This window comes from Terrapene carolina, unplaced genomic scaffold, assembly GCF_002925995.2.
Source record: "Terrapene carolina triunguis isolate 2854851 unplaced genomic scaffold, T_m_triunguis-2.0 Scaffold137, whole genome shotgun sequence".
NCBI classification, from domain to species: domain Eukaryota; kingdom Metazoa; phylum Chordata; order Testudines; family Emydidae; genus Terrapene; species Terrapene triunguis.
Genome location: NW_020664488.1, coordinates 2,087,684 through 2,109,133, shown reverse-complemented (window position 1 = coordinate 2,109,133; position 21,450 = coordinate 2,087,684). Strand labels below are relative to the sequence as shown.

The 21,450-nt window shown below is 46.7% G+C and overlaps 1 protein-coding gene across 5 annotated transcripts in view; it reads right to left on the bottom strand.

Moving 5' to 3' along the window:
* Nucleotides 1–232: 232 nt before the first annotated feature.
* The window catches only part of AIFM1 (apoptosis inducing factor mitochondria associated 1), a 37,905-nt gene continuing 16,687 nt past the window's right edge, over nucleotides 233–21,450 (bottom strand). For 4 of the 5 annotated variants that reach the window (XM_024197259.1, XM_024197275.1, XM_024197293.1 and 1 more), the window contains 16 exons: nucleotides 18,938–19,028; nucleotides 17,848–17,877; nucleotides 16,929–16,961; nucleotides 16,203–16,327; nucleotides 15,930–16,060; nucleotides 14,960–15,050; nucleotides 14,272–14,356; nucleotides 11,620–11,696; nucleotides 8,790–8,898; nucleotides 6,950–7,057; nucleotides 4,855–4,943; nucleotides 4,623–4,763; nucleotides 3,881–4,023; nucleotides 2,343–2,467; nucleotides 965–1,161; nucleotides 233–490 (listed from right to left, as the gene is read on the bottom strand). In XM_024197259.1, coding sequence (XP_024053027.1) covers nucleotides 419–490; nucleotides 965–1,161; nucleotides 2,343–2,467; nucleotides 3,881–4,023; nucleotides 4,623–4,763; nucleotides 4,855–4,943; nucleotides 6,950–7,057; nucleotides 8,790–8,898; nucleotides 11,620–11,696; nucleotides 14,272–14,356; nucleotides 14,960–15,050; nucleotides 15,930–16,060; nucleotides 16,203–16,327; nucleotides 16,929–16,961; nucleotides 17,848–17,877; nucleotides 18,938–19,028 — 1,647 coding nt within the window. In that variant the 3' untranslated portion in view covers nucleotides 233–418. The remainder of the gene's footprint in view (nucleotides 491–964; nucleotides 1,162–2,342; nucleotides 2,468–3,880; nucleotides 4,024–4,622; nucleotides 4,764–4,854; nucleotides 4,944–6,949; nucleotides 7,058–8,789; nucleotides 8,899–11,619; nucleotides 11,697–14,271; nucleotides 14,357–14,959; nucleotides 15,051–15,929; nucleotides 16,061–16,202; nucleotides 16,328–16,928; nucleotides 16,962–17,847; nucleotides 17,878–18,937; nucleotides 19,029–21,450) is intronic. The other variant, XM_024197267.1, reaches the window with a different exon arrangement.

Here is a 21,450-nt window from a genome sequence, read left to right as displayed (position 1 = left end):
CTAGAAACACAAGAATTGAAGAACTGCCCTCCTAAAGCAAGCGAAGGATGGAAGTGCCAGGCACCCAGGGTAATACTGTGTGAACGTGTACACTCAATCCCAGGTGGTACCTCTGCAGGCTGCTAGAATGTGAACGTTAGGGGAGCAGACAACAACACTGCCTTCACCCTAGTGGAGCAAACAACAAGTGACTAATTTTTCCACAACAACTCAGATCTTTAGGAAAAAGGCCTTGAATTTAGAAGAATCTGGTTTTATTTACTGGTGCAAATGTTAGAGTTCTAGATTACTGGAAATATCCACAAAGTACTCGGAACACAGAGTCAGCGCTCCGAGGCGGGGCGAGCTCTCAGTCTGCAGCATGTGCGTCCCCACTTACACCGATGCATCCCAGCCAGACGGGTCTTGGAGCAGGGGCTCAATCTTCATGGATGTTGAAGAGCTTCGCTACTTCATTGAGGTCAGCATGCTCCTCTCCATCTTTAATTATCTGAGGAGACAGAAGAGGGCGTTGAGGGCTGCACACGCTATGTATGTGGAGTCCACATTTCTAGTCGCCAATAGGGGGTTTCCTACACTTCCTCTGAACCACCTCTTACTGGCCACTGCTGGAAACACTATAACTAGGTTAGATGGACCAATGGTCTGGTCTGCTGTGGCAATTCCTATGATCCATTCAAAAAGACAGTCCCCTGGCAAGAAAGAATGTCTGGCAAGGGATAAAGATAGGGTTACTCTCCCTACAAAAATAGCCTGTCTACCTATTTCCCAGCTGGCTTTAAAGACAGGACAAGACATCGCAGGTGAAGGTACATTAGATTCTAGTACTTAGTCACAATTTCCTACTATGAAAATGTATTCTGCTGCTCTGATATGTACGGTTGCTGCCAACACATGCTGCATACATGACACTTGGTGAACTCAAGTGCCCCAACCACTCATCAATAGAGAGGAAACATCTGACCTTTCGAGCAATTGGCATCCTGTTGAAGATGTTCCATAAGACAATTCCCACCACAACTTTATCCCTGATGTAGAAGATGACTCCTTTGCCATAGTCTTCTCCTTGCTTTGGAACTTGAGGTGTTGAGGGAGAGCTGGCAGAGATTGTAATCTCAGAGGCTTCTGCTTCTGTTTCACTTTCTGAGCGGATGCCAGTCCCTACAGCAAAAAAAAAAAAAAAAAAACCCAGGGGAGAGTCACACACTGGAAATGTCATACAAGAGTGCAGCTTTTAGACTGCAAGGCAAAGCCTGCTATAAGAGCTCTGAATTGCCTATCCAGACCATGCCAATAGCTGCAATGTTGCAAAATACAATGCACCACTGTGAAGAGGAGACATGTCCTGGGTGAAATAAGCTTCTTTACACAAGAGAGTCACTTGTTCGTTAAGTGTAGTCTCTAGAAAGTGCCATACGATTTTGTTTGATATGTAACCATTTGTTTCCGAGACCCTTACTCACTATCTCTGGAATTTTTAGTCTTTAGTGATAAACTTATTCTTGTTTTCAAAGTGCTGTGATGTTAAGCAAAGGGCTGATCCTGAGTGGAATCATGCACACTGGGGTGTACCGTGTTCCTTTGGGAACAGCAGACCTGGTAATTCTGTGAACAGCCAGAGTCAGGGGCTGGCTATCACAGGGGAATGCTTCAAAGGGACTCAGATGCACCTATTGTTACCCTGCAAGCTAAAGGGCTGGCAGAGCCCAGAGGAAAGTGCTTGGATGGCTAGCAGGGAGCTGGCACCCAGCCAAGCACAAGCAAGGCTCCTTGACATTGGAGGCAGGGGTAACAAGGTGGTTCTCAGTCCTGGGTATCCCAAGAGCCGTCACAGCAGCATCCCCAGTATTGCTATCCAACAATTTTTATACCAAGGTGAGCCACTAAACTGCATTCCTACATCTCCCCTCCACCCCCAAAACCTTTGGTCGGAGCTCATCCCCTGCAGCAAAATGACCTGCCTTGTGGTGGACGAAGGTTGGACACTGCTTCCTGCATGAGGCAGAGGAGATTCAAGCTGAAGCTCTCTATTCTTTGTTTAGACTGAGAATGCCGTCCCCAGATGCACAGATCACTGATCTCAACCTGACCAGAGGAGCACCGACATTGCCTAGAACTCACCCACAAGGGTGCTGCTCCCCTCTCCAGAGTGGTGTGGCCAGAAGCACTCTCAAGGCGAGCCAAGTTCAAAGGGCAGGTGTCTCCTGATGCTCAGCCACCCTGCACAGTTCTGAAACCCCTGCCACAGGGGAGTGGAGTGACTGCCTTCAATACAAGACATCCTTCAAAGTATTACCACTCTACAGGCAGCTGTACAACCTCCAGCAACACCGTTCCCCTACCTGACTGCTCCGTTGCAGACTTCGGTGTGTCTTTTGCAGTTGCTTTCGCAAAAACTCCTACAGTGGGCAAGCTACTGTCTACAAGGCCAATGGCTTCATATCCGACGTCAGGGCCCAGGTCACTCCTACCAATAAACAGAAACAGACCGTTGCAGTGTCCCAGTTTGAAACCTTAACTAGCCATTTAACAATCTGATTGATTTAAAAGAAACATGAGGCCACAGAACACTCAATTTCTCCAGAACAGCTTTGTGCCGAGATGGGTTACCTGGTGGGCAGAATACTAGAGGTGCCAGCCAGCACCTGCTGGGTGCTCTGGCTGCACAGCTCTCAATGGACAAGTGTAGATCTAACCCAACAGGGGAGGGAGAGATGACCTAGCAAACTTGCCTGTTACCTCACAGTGAAATATTGCAATGCACCATCCCCCACAGAGCTGCTCAGCAATCAAATGTGCTTCTGGATGGCCAAATACACAGGATCTACACAGTGAGCGCTATGCCATGGTACGCCATGGTACCTGGTCTGGCAACACAGCAAGGGACTGGAGAGTAACTTTTAGCCACCACACTCTGACAAATGCCAAGCAAGACCCAGTCTGGCTCGCCCGTGGGTTAGTACAGTTAAAATAGAATGCTTGTAGGATGCTGCATGTATTAATCCTACTTAGAACAGCTGCTCCCATGGTACAAGGTAATGTTTAAACATTTGCTCAGACTGTAAATCCTCCCAGCCAGGGGAGAAGCATTGCCCAGTGTGAATTACTCATTCACCACAAGAGGTGTTATCCCCTGCCCATCAGGAAGGATTACTGTGTCCAAATGTGTCATTGTGGAATAAGGACTTTGTTGATTGTTTCCCCCACAGCTCTGAGGAGGGGACATGCCCAAGCCCTCATCCCATCGCAGCTTGAATGCTGGGGGAAGGGAATAAAGAGGCTTGTTAAGGAGAACTGATTATTCCTTTGCTGCTTGAACTCTGAGGGGCGAGTTTCTTAGCCTAGGCAAGGAGTCCCCAACAGCTGAGCTTGGGTGAGCCCTAAAGGACATCTCAAGTTTTTAATTACAGAAGTTTCTATTATCATTTGGAATGGAAGACTAACTTGTGTGTGTGTATATTACCTGCTTTAACCTTGTAAATAACTCATTTCTTTTTCTTAGTTAATAAATCTTTAGTTAGTTCATTACAGTATTAGCTACAAGGGTGGTCTTTGGTGAGAGATCTGGGTGCAACTGACCTGGGTAAGTCCTTTGGGACTGGGAGTAAACTGAATATTATTATGATTTTTGGTGTAAGGGACTATCTATCCCAAAGGCAAGCTTTAGACTGGCGTGCCCAAGGGGACTGTCTGAGACTCCATGGTAAGACTAGTATGTTGGGAGTTCACACTTGTTACTGGAAATCTAATTAAAGAACATACAACCAATCTGAGGCTTGTGCCCTGCTCTGTGACAGTCTGCCCTGAGACTGACACTCATACTTGTAAGCCACTCCGGACAGCGTGACAAAAGGTATATAGAAAGAGGGAGTAAAACTACCAGAACATTGACTGATGCCAATAAGGCTTAGCAGCTCCTGTCATGTTTTCTCCAGCTAATCTTCCACTCACAACAGCATGATCATGATGCTCCACACGTCTTCTGCCTAGCTTGATATCGTAGAAGCAGGCGGCATCTCCTGCCTTAAAGAGAGATGCACACAATAAAAAATGGACAAGAGAAAAGGCAAGTTAAAGAGAAAAAGAATGATGGGAAATGTTGCCCAATCATAAAGGGAAAGAAAACAAAGGGTTGCAGGATGGCCTCCGATTTAGCAGGTCTCCATGGCTTCAGCACTTCTGCCAGAACCGGGAAAACTAAGATAGTTTTGTGGTCATGCTGATCACACTTCAAGGAGGTTTGGATTCCCTGCCAAAGAGACCTTTGTGTGTCAACACAGGACTCCTCTGGCATTAGACAAAGAGGTGAGGGGTTACTGGGATATGCCAACTCCTCATGCATACAGTGCTCATACTTGTCAAGTAGAAGTTTGCACACAGTTCTGACTACAGGAACAAGGTGTGCCAGCGACTGTGCATTAATGAGCTATCTAAGATTGCCGGTAAGGCCCCAGACAGCTTCATGGCTGAGACGCTGCTGCTCTCTACATCTTACTTGTATTGTCAGCCCACAATTCACCCATTCACCTAAACTGGGTTTGTAATCACAGTTCTACGTACATGCTTATTCACTGCAACATAAACAGCAGATAAAGAAGAATCTTCCACCTGCACACACTTACAACCCAGATGTTGGAGCGTGCCTGCAGCTCTGCATTCACCCTGAACCCTCCAAAATCAGAGTCCACCTCCAGGCCAGCAGACTTTGCTAACTCCACATTGGGCTCCAGGCCCACTGCTGCCACTATGTGATCAGTCTCCACCTGATGGAGAGAGAAATTCAGACTGGTTACATTACTGGTTCCTTCTCCACATTGCTAAGTGTCTGGCTCGCTACCTGCTCCTGGCATTTACCTTTCTTCCATCCTTCAGTTTAATTATCAGCCGGTTCCCACAGACACAGACGGACTTCACCACAGCATTGGGCATGACATTAACACCCTCTGGAAACAAAACATAGAACACTCAACTGGAGGCCGGGGGAGAAGAGCAGAGATTTCAGTGGAAGCCAAACTGTGTGGTGCAGACACGCAAGCAATGTACCACTTCTTGATTGTACCAGGCAGAATTGCAAATGGCTCAGCAGCTAAGGGACACTGGCTTCTCTTTGTTGTACACAGGATCCACAGAGTCCAGAGTAAAAGTGTGAACAGAAAGGAAACCAACTACAGTAGAGCCTCAGAGTTACGAACTGACCGGTCAACCACACACCTCATTTGGAACTGGAAGTACACAATCAGGCAGCAGCAGAGACAAAAAAAAAAAAAAAAAAGGCAAATACAGTACAGTGTTAAACGTACACTACTAAAAAAAAAATAAAGGGAAAGTTAAAAAACATTTGCCAAGGTAATAAAAATGTTTGTGCTTGTTTAATTTAAATTAAGATGGTTAAAAGCAGCGTTTTTCTTCTGCATAGTAAAGTTTCAAAGCTGTATTAAGACAATGTTCAGTTGTAAACTTTTGAAAGAACAACCATAACAAGTTGTTCAGAGTTACAAACCACCTCCATTCCCAAGGTGTTTGTAATGCTGAGGTTCCACTATAACGAGTCTGAAGAGGATTGTTTAGAAACACAGGAACTACAGCAACAAGTGACTGTCTGTAAGGAGATGCAAATTACATGCACAGAAACATGCAGGGATTGGGTCCTCTGTTTTCCAGTCCTCAGGCACTATAATGGATACATAGGTTAGATATTGCTCCATTCCAGCCAGGTCCACAGACTGTACAAGAGATCTTCCAGGACCAGTGGAAGAGAAGCAGACCAGCCCTGTCAGTCACTATGCCCTGTGGCTAAGCCCCACGCCCAAAAGCCCATTAGCTCTATTCTGCCTCCCTAGCGGGTTGGGTGATCAGTCCACTTCCTTCCTCCATCCCAACCCTCGAGAGAACAAGAACTTATTCTCAATGGAAAATGACAAAGAAGAAAAAGGTACTTCAGACCCTATCAGCTCGACCTGCTAATCCCGTCAAGTAGGGACAAACAGGGCCTTGTTTGCTCAAGATGGGAGGCTGTGCAAGATGTGTTCCCTCTTCCACAAGTTTTACTCCAGGCTAGATGGCTGAGGCACAAAACGAGAGGCAGAATCCCAGGCTGTGGACGTTGTGTTCGATGCAGCTCAGGAGAGGGGTAGGATGTCAAGTCTTGAAGCCACACTTTGCTCCCAGAATGCTGGGGCGACCTGGCTGCTAGTATTGTTCCTGCCACAAATTAGAACAGCCTCAGGGCAATTACAGAGATCGCCATGGACAGGGTACCCCGGCCATGCCCCCTGCACAAATGGTTGGGAGGACGGGTGCCATAGGACCCACCATGCCGGCTCTGTGCTACCCAGGGAATCCTCAAGCAGCCAGGTAAGCCAGCTTTAGGGCTGTTTTGTGCCACCTAAACAGACCAGTTGTTCTAGACAAAACATGTCCTGTTCTGCTCATGGGTTGCCTGGCAGCGAACCTGTGCCTCTTCTGCACCAGAAATCCCCTCTCAGCATTAGGCAAATGCTCAAGCAGGACCCCCTCCTCTGGAGGGAAGGGACATTCCTCAGAGGGGACACAGAGAGGGTCAAAAGTCCAGCCATAGCTCCAGAGCTGCATGCAAAGGAGCGTAAGATCAGGTTCAAGTGAGAAGAACCAGCTAAGCCTAAAACCTAATCAGATTAGAGATTCTACAGCACACGCATGAAAGATGGAATCAGTGACACTACCAAAGGTGTCAGTGAGGACATCAATTCCCATGGAAGGAGATGTCTGGCTAAGAGTTCACTGACAAAAAGGTAGAGGCTCTTCGCTGGGGACGAGCTATGAGACAGCAGTGCTCTACCACCAGGAGGGCTGCTGTCATATACTTTACAAGAGTAATACTGGTGAGGATGGATCTACTCTACTGCTCCCACAGGCTACCTTGTAGGAGAAGGAGCTCTGAAGAAAGGAAGGGGTTAAAGAACAGCTTTACCTCTTTTGACTTTGTCTGTTGTCCAGTTGCTCAGATACTCAGGCAGGACCTTGCCCATGTTGCCGTTCTCTGGGAACATCTGAATCACCTCCAGCCCTGTGGCTTGTACTGTGAAGAGACCCAGAGAGCAGCCCCTTTATACCACATGGATAACGAGGAGCTAGGCAAAACTGTTTCTATGCTTGTTTCATGATAGTTTACACGGCTTAGACAAAAGGAGTTCAAGTCCTTTATTACTGCAATTTCCTAGACACAAGTCACTCTAGCCCTGTGTCCTGGCTTCCAGAGTTCGCTTCACAGGTGAGTAACACAGGGACTGTCTCTGGCCTTTGGAGTCAGACACTGTCTGGATCCCTGACTGGCACCAGCGCACTCTGTGGGATCAGACACTGGATTTACACACAGAGACAAGATTGTGTTTGCCTAAAACAGTCTTAGCGGTGTCCATTTAACTGCCCCAAGGGCGAATTACATCCACACAGAGAGGCCTACTCCTTAGGAGACCTGCAGAAGTTAGGTGAGGAAGATATTCAAGAACGTATGCACACTTGCTAGTGAAAACCCAAACCAGCAGTGTTGGGCTTGTGCTCACAGGCCTTTGGGAGAATTACTGGAGCGGGGCTTCATTTACAAGGCAAACTTGACCTTTCCACAAGGAGCACTGATCTCCAAATGTACTCAAACCCGCCTGCTATTCCAGACAGCAAGCCCACGAGAGCCAGGCTCAAAGAACTGGGAAGCACTTCAAAATACTCTGGGGCCCTGGACTACTGGACCATTAGCTAAGGAGATGTGTGTGGGGCAATGGAGAGCCTGACAAGTCTACCCAGCCAGCCAAGAGTTCATGTGATAATGCACCGGACCACTGCAGGCAGACATCAGACATCTGTTCCACTGGCCAACTGCCTTGACTGGCAGGGAACCCGAGCCCCCGCCTTCCCTTCCCAAAATAAGACCAGAAGTGGGGGGAGAAGAGGGAAGGATATAATCTGAGGGCTTGTTCAGACAAATACGTAGTTAGCAGCAAGCTGGGGTGTAAATCTACCCCGCACTAGCCTGTCGCACAATGAGCGTCTATGTCAGGGGTGGCCAACCTGTGGCTCCGGAGCTGCATGTGGCTCTTCAGAAGTTAATATGCGGCTCCTTGCATAGGTGCTGACTCCAGGGCTGGAGCTACAGGTGCCAACTTTCCACTGCTCAACCCCAGGCCACGCCCCACTCCACCCCTTACCCCAAGGCCCCCAGCCCTTTCCGCCCCCTCCCCTAAGCCTGTTGCACCCTTGCTTCTCCCCCCTCCATCCCAGAGGCTCCTGTACACTGCAAAACAGCTGCTTGCGGTAGGCAGGAGAGATGGGGAGGGAAGGGGAGGTGCTGATTGGTAGGGCTGCTGACAGGCAGGAGGTGCTGGGGATGGTGGTGGGGGGGGGACTGATGGGGGCCACTGATGTATTACTGTGGCTCTTTGGCAATGTACATTGGTAAATTCTGGCTCCTTCTCAGGCTCAGGTTGGCCACCCCTGGTCTATGTGAACCCTGCTGCCATGCACTAAAAGTTCCCTAGTGTACTTTCACCTACCTTACTTTGAAACACAAGTAGGCCAAAGTGCACTGAGGAAGCGTTAATTCGCGTCAGCAGGGTCCACACAGAGAGGCAGGCTAGCAAGGGGTAGAGTCACACCCTAGCTTGCTGCAAACTAAGCATTCGAATAGACAAGCCCTCGGATTTTTCTAGCTGGGGTCTCTCAGGGGTTTCTTGACATATGGCAGTCTCACGTGTCAGGCTCACATGTGCTGCCTCGTGCAAGAGACTGAAGCAAGTGGCCTGGTGCAATCCACTCACCCTTTCTTCCCAGAGCACAGGCCAGCTCACTACCCAAGAAGCCGCCGCCAATAATGGTGATGGACTTGACTTCTCTTGAAATTTTTTCTAGAGCTCTGAAGTCCTCAATCTGTAAGAAGATTTATTTCCATTTCAGATGCCCCAGTCAGTGACAACAGCAGATAGCATTTTGCTCTAGGTCCTCCCTCCAAATGATTTGTGAACACGAAGAAATCAGTCCCACACTCTAATTACAGAAAACACTCTCTGGGCTAAGGGTCAGCTGTACATATTTCCCCTTCTGTACTTTCAGCAGTAACTCTTGAATTTCCACTGCAGTCTGATTTGACCCACCTGCAGCAATCCAGAGCACAGAGATCTTTCCCACTCCCGGGGTGAACCATCTCCTCATAACAATTCCCCTCCAGCCAAGAAGCCTAATCCCAATTAACGGTGCTCCAAATGGGCCTCCACATATCACCCTAAAGCAACCAAGAACCATGTTGCTCACGTTCCCCCTTCCCCAGCTGAGCATGCCATCCCCTCCAGGCGCTCAGCAGGAGTTCAGGACTAAAAGCTGGTCTGCCAATCGGTAGCACACAGCACAGCTCCTTATCACTGGTTCAGTGACTGAACTAGAACAGAGCCCCAACTTCCTCCCATTTAGATTTCAAAACAACACCAACACTGCAGACACAATGCACCTAAACCAGCGAGACCAGCAGTCCACTGAGCCCAGCCTTTCGTCCTCCACCATTCCAGTAGCAGGAAGAGGAGGGACTGCAAACAAACATGGGTATTACTTTTGTACTGTCAACTCTCCACTGAACCACAGACTGACGGCCCTTTCAGTCTATGCCTAGCTGTAATTTCACAGAGCACAAGAACACTGGAATTGCATACGGGATCAATCCAAATGTCCAACATCTTGACTTGACTAGTACCAGATGCCAATAATTTCCTTGTGTCTACACAAGGAAATTTTGTACCTGTTTGCTAGCAATGGTGCAACAGCACCCATACTACTAACAAGGTAAAGTGCTGTTATAGACAACACTCAGGCACTTTCATCAGCCTGTCATTAAACCTACAGGTTTAATTCCTTGCTCCATCCTATCCTTTTATTAGTATCCTCTCTGAACTTTTTGATCTCTCCTCTTGAGGAAATCTCTCCATGGTTCTGATCATCTCCATTGCTTTTCCCATCTCTATGAGCTGGGGTGTCCAGAACTGGACAGCATTCCAGGTTGAGGGATGGGGGGTGCATCAGTTTATATACTTGCATTATAGTACCTTCTGTTATTGTAGGGGGTCAATCTAAAGAAATTTCTGTTCTGACAACAGGGCTCTACCAAATTCATGGTCCATTTTGGTCAATTTCATGGCCATAGGATTTTAAAAATCGTAAATTTCATGATTTCAGCTATTTAAATCTGAAATTTCAGGGTGTTGTAATTGTAGGAATCCTGACCCAAAAAGGAGTTTTTGGGAGGGAGGGGGGGCACAAGGTTATTGTAGGGGGGTTGCGGTAGTGTTACCCTTACTTCTGTGCTGCTGTTGGTGGCGACACTGCCTTCAGATCTGGGGAGCTGGAGAGCGGCAGCTGCTAGCCAGAATACTAGCTCTGAAGGCAGAGCCGCCGCCAGCAGCAGCGCAGAAGTAAGGATGACATGGTATGGTATTGCCACTCGTACTTCCGCATTGCTGCTGGCGGTGCTGCCTTCAGAGCTGGGCACCTGGCCAACAGCCGCTGCTCTCTGGCCGCTCAGCTCTGAAGGCAGTGCAGAAGTAAGGGTGGCAATACCGCGACTCCAATTTGAGAAATGCTGGTCTCCCCCATGAAATCTGCATAGTATAGGGTAAAAGCACACAAAAGATCAGATATCATGGTGGGAGACCAGATTTCACAGTCTGTGACGTGTTTTTCATGACTGTGAATTTGATAGGGCCCTACTTATTAATTATGCTGCCCTTAATCAAGGAAGAACAGAACTGTATATAGGAAAGGCCTCTGCAAGCAGGGATGGGATACTACCCAGGAGACATACACCATACTGGGGCTAAGGAGAGGGAAGCAAGAGCCAAGGAGGTAACGTTCCATCCCCCACCCACATTTAGTCACTATTGAAACTGAAATTTCTGTGCACTTGCGACTGTCTACCAAAGATAGCTGGTCATGTGGTTAGTGGAATCTTCCTAGACTTTTAAATCCTCTGCTCTAATCCATCTGGGCCAGAGAAGACAGGGGCAGAATGCTTTTGTGCTTACTGCACTGGACTGGGAATCAACCAATATGGCTGTGGGAAAATAATTTACGCTTACTGTGCCTAATTTGTAGTTCCAATCTAATCTAAGGATAACCCCACCCTTCCCCTCCTGGGGGTTGGAGGGTGCTCAATTCGTTATTGCTTGTGAAATGCTTGGGAGATACGAGAAAGTCCTATGCAAAGGAAGTGTATAATTACTTGCTACTGCAACCCTAATTTATCTCTTTAAAATCCTGAAGCAAGGGCTCTAATTTCCTGGGGACAAGGTGCTGGGATGCTAACACAGCTACCCTGTCAGCTCGCTTGTGGCCAGCAAAGCCGCATGAGGGACCTTCTAGTTACTGACTGAGGCCAGTCTCTGATGGGCAAGATCTGTTAAGAATCCGAGTTAGCGCAGAGTTAGCACAGGCTGAGGGTAACAAACCCCATCATGCGTCTGACGAAGTGGGCATTCACCCACGAAAGCTTATGTTCCAATACATCTGTTAGTCTTTAAGGTGCCACAGGACTCTCTGTTGCTTTTTACAAACCCCATCATGACAGGCTTTGGAGAGCACACAAGGAAAAAAGCCCCTTAGAATTACCTTACGGAACAGCGTCAGCCTTTGTTGCACATCTTTCCCTGCTCTCTCAATTGCAGGAAGATTCCTTGGGGAACCACCTGATAACAGGAAGAGACACAACTAGCAACACAACACTCAGATGAGAGCACTAGCCTTCCAGGCAAAGCTGCAGAATCTGGGCTTGGGCTCCTACGGCCGCAGAACTTATTCCACCCCTTGCTCCTCCCTCCCACCAGACACAGACACACTCGTGTACATCTCAGCTCTGTTCAAAACACAGGGTTCAGAAGAAATCAATATTGTCAAATGGGACAAGGACAATTGACAAACTCATCAGCGGGTATGAAAAACACTAAAGAGCTCAAAATACTGTGCTCTGTTAAGTGTCAAACGTGGCCAAATTTGATGTATTTACACAGCCTTCAGGACATTCAGAACATGCAGAATCTTGGGGTGGGGGGGGGGAGGGTCATAAGTTTTCAGCCCTTCTGTTTGTGAAGAAACTTTTCTAAATGTGCCTCAAGTGTAACCAATACAGGGATGTCTGCCTGAGTCTGCAGACAGCCTGAAACAAGTATTCAGAGGGATGGACTCCCTTGCCCTCCATTAATCTCATTGGGATGTTACCTGTAGCCCATAGAGCAGAGGTCCCCAAACTGTGCGGCACACCACCTGGGGGGGGGCATGGAGGAAGTGCCACCCACCGGCTCCGCTCCTGACCCTAGCCCCACATCCAGGGCTCCACTCCTGGCCCCGTCCCTGCCCCCAGATGTAGCCCCAGCCTCGACCCTCTTACCCCGTATGTATTCCTCCGTCCCGGAGCCACGTCACCACAAGGTGGGGGGTGGACACAGGTAAGGGGTGGTGTGAGGTAAAAAGTTTGGGGACCTCTGCCAAAGAGCTAGCTGTGGTATTTATTTTATTCAGCAGTAACACAAGGAACCTACAGACCTGTCCCCTGTAAAACATCGGCTTCAGCAGTTAGCGTAAGGTTTGAGGCCTATGAAGTTTGGCACAGGTCAATGGCCTAATGGTCACCCCTAAGTTTTGGGGAACTGGGAACAGAGTGTGTCAGGGGGAAGTTTGTCCATAATGACACCAGCCAACCACAGGAACATGAGCTAACACCAGCTGTAGAGGATGGGAACATCTGCAGATGTCTGACCACAAAAGTGCCATGACAACGAACTGACATATATGATAATGAGATCATTAATATACTAACCTATAGGAGAAGGGCACCCCAACATCAGTAGGGTGAGGAAATACAAACAAGGAAGAGGGGAGAAACCCCTACTGAATATGCATTACACAGAGTGGCATCAGCATACCATATTATACAAGTTGTAGCCCATCCTATGTGCGGGGTGAGAAAGAGATGGGAGGTGCCAGGATGATGGCCACTGGAGATGGTGAGGAAGGTGATGGTGATGAGGAAGATAATGGCTAACATTTCAGGTTGTTCTGCAAGGGAAGGTGTGAGTCTGTGGATGTTCAGATGAACATTCTGTATTATCTCTACCTACCTTGCTGGGTTAGAGAGTTTGGGACTTTGCTAAATGTATTAACAAACTACTGTAAACATAGAGGGGCTCCTAAAGTGTGAGTGTTGGAGCTGTGCACATCGGGGCTCCCCCCTGAACAGTAATTTTAATAATACTGGGGCTGATTTTGGGACAAGAACCTGTCAAACCTCAGAGTGATAACTGAGAATTCTTAAGTAACCAATATAATACATACATCATCTGTAGATGGGTCTATCTAACTCTAAACCTTTACAATGGCACCCTGAATGTCAACATTTAGCCATTTCAGTGCTACCCATTTTAGCGGAAGGGAGTGGAACAGGTTCAGGGAGGAAATTGAAGGGGGAGAAAAAAGAAGGAAAACCAGGAAAGAGGTAGAGAAACTCAGGAAGGAGGATTGGGAAAGAAGAGAACACAGGGCAAACAGATGATTTTCCCACTAAGTAACACTAAAGATGGCAAGGTACTGAACAAATAATAGGTAAGGTAACAACAAACAGTTTAGTTACCACGTTAAGGTCAGTATTCTACACTTACCATGAGGGGTGGGGGGTTGCACAATCATGGTTGATCTGCCATGAACTGTGTCCTAATGTCACACCCTGGCCCACTGACCATGATTAAAAAGGGAATCCAGCCCTCTCCATCAGATGAGTTTGGCAGCCTGGACTAAGAATCATAGGCTATAGCAGCAATGCCCCACTACACTACAGAGGGGATCGGAGTTAGATCCTCCCCCTCACTCCTCAGGTAGGCAGGACCTTGAGCCTTGCTTGGCACTCAGCCTCATGTCAGATTTCAAACAAGAACCTCCTTCCCCATATCTTCTCGAGAGTCTCTTCTCAGCGTGCTGGGCATGGCTTAGCATGCCTCCTCTGCTGTCCTGTGGCACAGTCAGCGGAGAACGGAGACATCCCATGGTTTCCATGGGATGAGCTGGACTGCACTGGACCAGACAGATTCCCATCAGGCACATCCTTGTCCATGTAACTGTCCTAGACAAGGTTGCTCGGTTCAAGTCCCCATCAGCTGAAGGGTTCTGTATTACCGTCCCAGAGAACAAAGAACCTCCCCAACATGGTGTGTGACATTACTGGCAGCCCAAGAATTAACATGTCAGGGGAAGACGACACACCATGGAACTTACCTGTGGCAATTAAACATTTATCATAGGATATCTGGGTTCCATCATCAAGTTTCACCACATTGCCTCGAACATCCATATGCACCACCTGCAAGGCACAATGCAGAGAGCAACTTTTCTGGAGAAAGGGAGCCAGGGAGGGAGCACGGCTTCAGAACTAACAAGAGGTTTTAACTTGGCCGTAGCTCGAAGCTCAGACTGAACCTTCCCTAGGCTTGTCCCTCTCCATGATCGGTGACTCTCAGGGGAATGCAGATCAGGCAACTGCTATGATTCCAGGGACAGACAGGCTCACTGAAACCAAAGGCCGTCTGGGCTCAGCTACCAGGTGTACGAGGGAAGGAATGGCCAGCCAGGTTCACAGGAAGAGGCCAGGCTCCCTACTCACTCCAACCACGAGACTTGCAAGGAGGCTCCTAAAGCTAACTACGCACACCAGCTCAGGGTCAGGTGGTGCTTGGCAGCCTCAGTAACACCCCACTGCCATGCTTCAGAACTGGAGCTCCAGCCCAAATGTCTGCACAGCTGTTTTTAGTGCGTACCACGAGCCTGCACCTGTCAACCTGGGCTCAGACTTGCTGCTGCGGGTTTTAAAATGCAGTGTAGACAGACTCTTAGGCTGTAAGCTCTGCTGTTTGTAAAGCACTGTGTAAATGTATGGTGTTGTAACACTGATTAATGCTGTACCAACCTTCTTGCTGCTGAGGACGGCCACTCCACCATTCTCTATATAAGGCAGATCACGAGCAGGAACGTAGAAAGAAGGCGGCTGAAAATATATACTGTAGAGAAAAAAGTGTTCCAATGTATACAGTATCGCTGGTTTTCCCACATTAGCAGCTACTCAATGACTGGAAGAGCACCCACACATCGAAACGCATACAGGATTTTACAAAGAGAAAAACAACCTCTGATATGTTAACACGCTTCCCCTGCAAATTCCAGAAAGGATTTTGTTTCATGAAACTAGGATGTCTATACTGTTCAAAACCAAGCACTAGTACAGCAATGCTCTGCAATGGAGGAAGCCATACAGGTCTAGTCAAAATTGCACGGAGGTTAGCTTTGCACCACATAATTGCATCAAGTTCTCTATGTTCATTTCTTGGAGGTTATACAGTCCAGCTCCAAAGTGTTCAGTATTTTCCCTGAAGACAGAGAAAGATACAGGCTGTAGGGCAACAGTAAGACACACTCATGCGCTGCACAGGCACGTAACCATAATGGTCTCCAGCACTGCAACATCCTAGGTTTATAGTTTGTTGCTTGGTGCTTCCAATTGACAAGTCTGTGCACAATCTCAGCATTTAAAGCCAGGGACTCGATGCAGTCAGTGTACATAGTGAACTACGCAGCTCAACAGTGCAGCTTGCAGCTGTTATCTTCAGTACGAAGATGTAACTCTTGGAAACTACGTGTACCAGCATACAGTGCTCCTTGAGCAGTCTAGCCACAATGCATGGTGGGATATGTATTCTCAATAGGCTGTCCATCCATAGTGAAGATAAGTGCATGGAAATCTGCTCAATTTTAAGCCCGGAGGTCTTCACGCACCTAAGCAGGCTGCCAGTGACTCCCAGGTGAGCATAGTTTGGTCACTCAAAATGACATTAAGCAATTAATTCAATTCCCATTAATCACTGCATGCAGATGGCACATACCTTCTCTCTTTGCCATTCCACTGTTTGAATCGCAGAGTCTCTGTGACATTCGGATCCTCTGAAAACCACAGTTCTTTGGAAAGAGGAGGACGCATATATGGCAAGTCAGGATCTTCAGAAACAATCAGCACCTTTAACGTGGGAAATCATTAACAACCTCAACTATGTTTACAAGTTGAGAATGGCAGAATGAAATGTACAAGCTCTAAAGGGAGCATGTCATCTGGCTTTAGACATGCCCCACTCTAGAGCAGAGCTGTGCACATCCCTTACCCTAGCCCCAGGATCACGAGCCCGAATGGATCGAGCAGCAGCAAAAGCAGCAGTGCCTCCACCAATTAGCAGAAAAGGAGCATGGGATGGACATTCAGGGCGAGCACTCGGATCTGTCTCTGGAGCTGCAAAGCAACAGATCAGACAGCCTGCTGTGAAAACAGCAACAAAGCTCCACCAGGAACACTGCCTGCCCCCAAACAGCAAAGGGATAACATTCACCCTTGAAAGAATCATGACATCCTTTTGCATTTCAAATACTGGTAACTCTCTTTGGTGGGCTGCTATACCTTAGATATTCACTAAAGGCTGCTCTTTCCCATCTCCTCACCCAGAGGGCTGCTTCTCAAATCCCACATGACATTCTGGGAGACGCTACCCTCACCAAGGAACAGCCTGAAACAATGAAGGACTCGATGTGTAGTTAGCATCAGAAGAGCATCCGAAGAAGTGGGTTGTAGCCCACGAAAGCTTATGCTCTAATAAATTTGTTAGTCTCTAAGGTGCCACAAGTACTCCTGTTCTTTTTATGGAAAAACTGCTTCTTAACTCCGCATACCTAGCTCCCTGTACGTGCCAGTCAGGCCTGCTAAGTTTAGTGACTAAATCAAGTTTTTACCCCTGTTACCCTGCAGAGCCAACACATCTAAGGCACAGCAGAGGATTCTGGACAGAACAAAAGAATCCAATAAGATAGCTTCTATTGTCGGGCTTGTGCTCACTCACCTGCCTGCTCAGCTGTTGTCAACCCCTGCTCTGCTGTTTAAAAAAAAAAAAAAAGAGAGAGTTAGTTAAAGGAACCTGCATAATGAGGCTGAACTATAACCCCATTGGGACATCCTGTTACTAGGCATCAAATGGAGTTGCTTACTCATTTGAGCATTGCTACTGCACTTAGCTGCAGACTGCTATTCAAATGTTCATCAAGGCTCCTGTTATATTTATAACACCTACATTAAAAAAAGCTCTGCTTAAATTCACATAGCTGGGTGAAGCGGCTGCAGCATATTCAAGGACCCACAAAGCTTATTGTTGGCACTCAACATGCAACTTTAAAAGCTTCAGGTAAGACTGAGACATTCTCCTTATAGCTCAGGATAGTAGTTTATTCCAGACAAAGCATCAAAGATTCAATATCTTTGAACCCCACAGGATCAAACAACTGGTTAATGCTGGGCAAGTGAAGTACTGCAACATCTGTGTAAGTCACACAGCCTGCAAAATGCTCAAACACCAGGGAGATGAGGCCACTAAAGCAGCACTTGATCCTGGTAATATCCTAGCACTTAACATAGAGACATGTTTGAAAAATGCCAAATTCCAAGTGGTTGCTTTGTTTAAAACTCTGATGTAGGAAATCTTTACATTTTAAAACCAGAATCACTTAAAGGCAGGATCAAAATTTCGCTCTTGCATTTAGTGCACAGCTTGCAAGTAATCCAAATACATGGAATACTTGAAACCACCAGGAAAAAATCCTGGGGGATGTTTTCTTTTACTCATATATTGAGATGGAGACCAGCTCATAGGAATGTGTTTCTCCTACACACATTCAAACCCTGTTTTAAGGAACATTTGACTATCCTGCATACAGAAATAAAACCGAGTTCAGAGTTACCAGGGCGATTCCTGGATTCCTTCTCACCTGTTGTGGCCTGGGAGGCAGCACCCACTTCTGGAAGAGACAAGATACTAGACTTAATTCAGCAAGCTGCAAACTAACAAGAATGCACTTGGGAAGCCACAATTCAGAGTTAATCTCTGGATTCCTCAGGATCAGCAAGCTCCCCTCAATGAAGGTGGTAGAGCTTCTAGTAACAACCTCTGTCATTAGAAAGCTGTTCCAACATTTAACCTAGAGAGTTCTCTCCCCCAACCCCAGCTCTGGCTTAGATCTGCTGTGGTCCAAGTTATTGGTCTCAATACCAGGGTAACTGGTGAAATTCGCTGACCTGTGTGACTAGATGATCTAATGGTATCTTCTGGCTTTAATCTACAAATGCTCCAAAACGCAGTGAATCTTCAACTTTTTCTTCCTATTGGCTTCATAAGAGAGCACCTCTCATGAACCTACCTCTCACTGCCCAGGACCCACAGTCCTCATTGGCCAGTTCTCAAGAGGTTTCATTCTTTGGCCCAGAAGAAGTCTACGGACCACAGTTTTGAGAAGTGATGCTCTAAAAGATGTGCAGGGGCCTTTGTGTCAAGCTGCCATTTCAGCAGCAGTTTGAGACACTTGACAGTATAAAAATTAAACTGGGAAATGTAATTGTGCAAATATAGTTTCTGAAATGGAAAGTGAGTTGGAAGTGGCTCTTGGACCACAAAGTGTTGCTGGGTTCACAAAGTGATGGAAAGGGATGATCTACAAATTCCAGGAAACTTGAAATATGGTTAAGCTTTTTTTTTTTAAACAGTGCTACCAGATGGCCAAGAAAAGGTGTTTAGAAACTTCCCTATGTTTTCCTCTTGCCCTTTTACAGAGAGCCATTTGGATGGCTAGCGCCACTGTGCATGCTTGAAGGCACAAGGCTGAGTGTACCAAAGGCTTACACACCAACGGGTGACAAGTGCTCTCCTGCCCTAGCGTAGTGCTACCTTGGGCTTTGAAGAGTGTTTTGTCCAGTCTAGTTTTAGATGTCCCAAGTGATCATGATCACTTTTAAGAAAAACCCTTTCTTCTGAGACTCTAAAAACTGGGATATAGCTCGTAGCTATGATAGGCTATTACCCACCAGAGGTGGACTTCACGTCTTGGGATTTCATAGCCATTGCTTCGATGCGGTCATTGAATCTCTCTTTGTCTTCTTTCAGCGTCTTGTACACCTGGAGAGGAGAAAAGTGGATGGCAGTTACGCATCTACCATGTGCATATCACTGCATCAATTTAACATTGTGCTTCAACTCATTGATAGGCTTTTGTCCACTCTGCTCACTCAGAAGAGCCATCAATTAAACAAATGAAGCAAAATGCAGCTCATTGTTAAAAGAGAACACATGCGTGTGTAGGTAAGTCTACAAAATCATGCATGTAGCTGAGGAATCTCAGATTTTTCCACTGTTCTATTCATGAGATGAAGCATCTCCACTGTCTGGGTACATTCCTGATCATGGACTGAGGATTTCTGCAGATGTCTGGGAGTCGGGCTGAAGATTTGTTCCAAGATGGACTGTATTGTATGGGCCTTGCCACAAAGGCAACAGAACCAATACAAAAAGAACTAGGAGTACTTGTGGCACCTTAGAGACTAGCAAATTTATTTGAGCATAAGCTTTCGTGGGCTAAAACCCACTTCATCAGATGCATGCAGTGGAAGATACAGTAGGAAAATATATATACACAGAGAACATGAAAAAATGGGTGTTGCCATACCAACTGTAACAAGGGTAATTAATTAAGGTGAGCTGTTAGGTGAGCTATTATCAGCAGAAGAAAAAAAACTTTTGTAGTGATAATCAGTATGGCCCATTTCCAACCATTGACAAGAAGGTGTGAGTAACAGTAGGGAGGAAAAAAATAGCATGGAAAAACAGTTTTACTTTGTATAATGACCCATCCACTCCCAGTCTTTATTCAAGCCTAATTTAATGGTGTCTAGTTTGCAAATTAATTCCAATTCTGCAGTTTCTCATTGGAGTCTGTTTTGAATTTTTTTTTGTTGGAGTATTGCGACTTTGAGATCTGTAATTGAGTGACCAGCGAGGTTGAAGTGTTCTCCGACTGGTTTTTGAACGTTATAATTCTTGACATCAATACAGACTACCTCTAGGCTCTTTGCAAGGGTAGGCCATGGCAGGACAAGTGACTGGGTCTGCAGAAAGCTATTCTGGAGCAGAGAAGGAAGACAGGATGTACACAAAGCTGCAGCAAGAAAAAGCAGACAGAAAGCAAAGCAGCTCCCAAGTGCACAGCAGAAGAGCACAGCAGAGCCTGGACTAGCTGGATAGGGCTCTAAAGAAGCAAGCCAGAGTCTAACTGGGGAAGATGGCAACGACTGCTGAGTAGGACCATTCATATCTATGATGGAGAAGACCCTTGAGCATGGAACAGAGTTGGGAGATGCCAGGAGACAACTGCCTTGTAACCCCCTCATTTTTGTTCTCTATTTGGAAAGAGAAAGAGGAGAAATTCTGGCTGGAGAACTGCAACATGTACTCTAGGCCAATGGGGTGAAGGAAGAGGACAACAAGGTGATGATGGTTTTTTCCTTGCTTGTGGAGAGACACTGCTCAGTTAGAGATGGAAGAACACAATGAAACAAAAAAATTCACTGTCTTCAGAGGAGGAGTGAAATATTCACGCCGTCCCCAAATACTGTAACGCCTACACATTTAACGCTAGAGACCCAAGTCATCTAAATCCGTCTAGTGGCTTACTACCTGTAAAAATTAGCACCACAAAAAAGCATAGGTACTGAGAGTTTGATCTTCTACAAAAGGAATGATACTGTGATTAAAGAATACTGGTTGAAGCAGCAAAGATGCCCAACTTCGACAGAGCTAAATCCTTGATTCATGGTCTTAACAAGGCAAAAATAGAGTATGTCTCATTTAGGAGAAAACATTGGGTGAAGACCTGGCAGCATGACTGGCTTGGAATGTGCAATGGTCCCTGTCAGTTAGCACTTGGGAGTCATTGTGAGTCTCAAGGAGGGAGAAAAGTATTTTTATAGTTCTTGGAGGAAAGACAAAATCTTCCAGAAAAAGCAGAGCTCCAAGGAACTACTTGAGTCCCAAGACAAGGAAAACTTGTAGGGAATTGAGCCTTGTGTAGGCTAGCACTTAAAGGCATGAGGTTAGCAAGTTTAAATCCTAGTCTAGACAAAGGCCTTGGAGGCTCTGAAATAACTTAACTGTCTTGGCTTAGAAAAGAATCCACATGAGATCTTTTAAATGTCTCTCAGACACTTCCAGGGTCTGCTGCTAAGATGTCAGTGTCAGCACATCCATGCAAGGGAACATGGATTTTTGTCAGGAACTTGATACTAAACACCTGGAACCTCTTTCAGCTGAACACCTTTCCTCACAGGGATTTCCTAAGAAGGCAGCCTGGAATATGTGGAGACCTGAGTAAAAGGATAGGTGAGCACAGACTGTATTCTGGGAGACACTTATTCAGAGAACATATATGGAGGATATATTCCAAAACCAGTTTTCAAAAACTCTCATGTGCATGGGAAGTGGAAGAGAAAGGGACATTCTGGAAGTGGATCATAGCAAGGTATTCCTCCCACACCCACCCACTCCC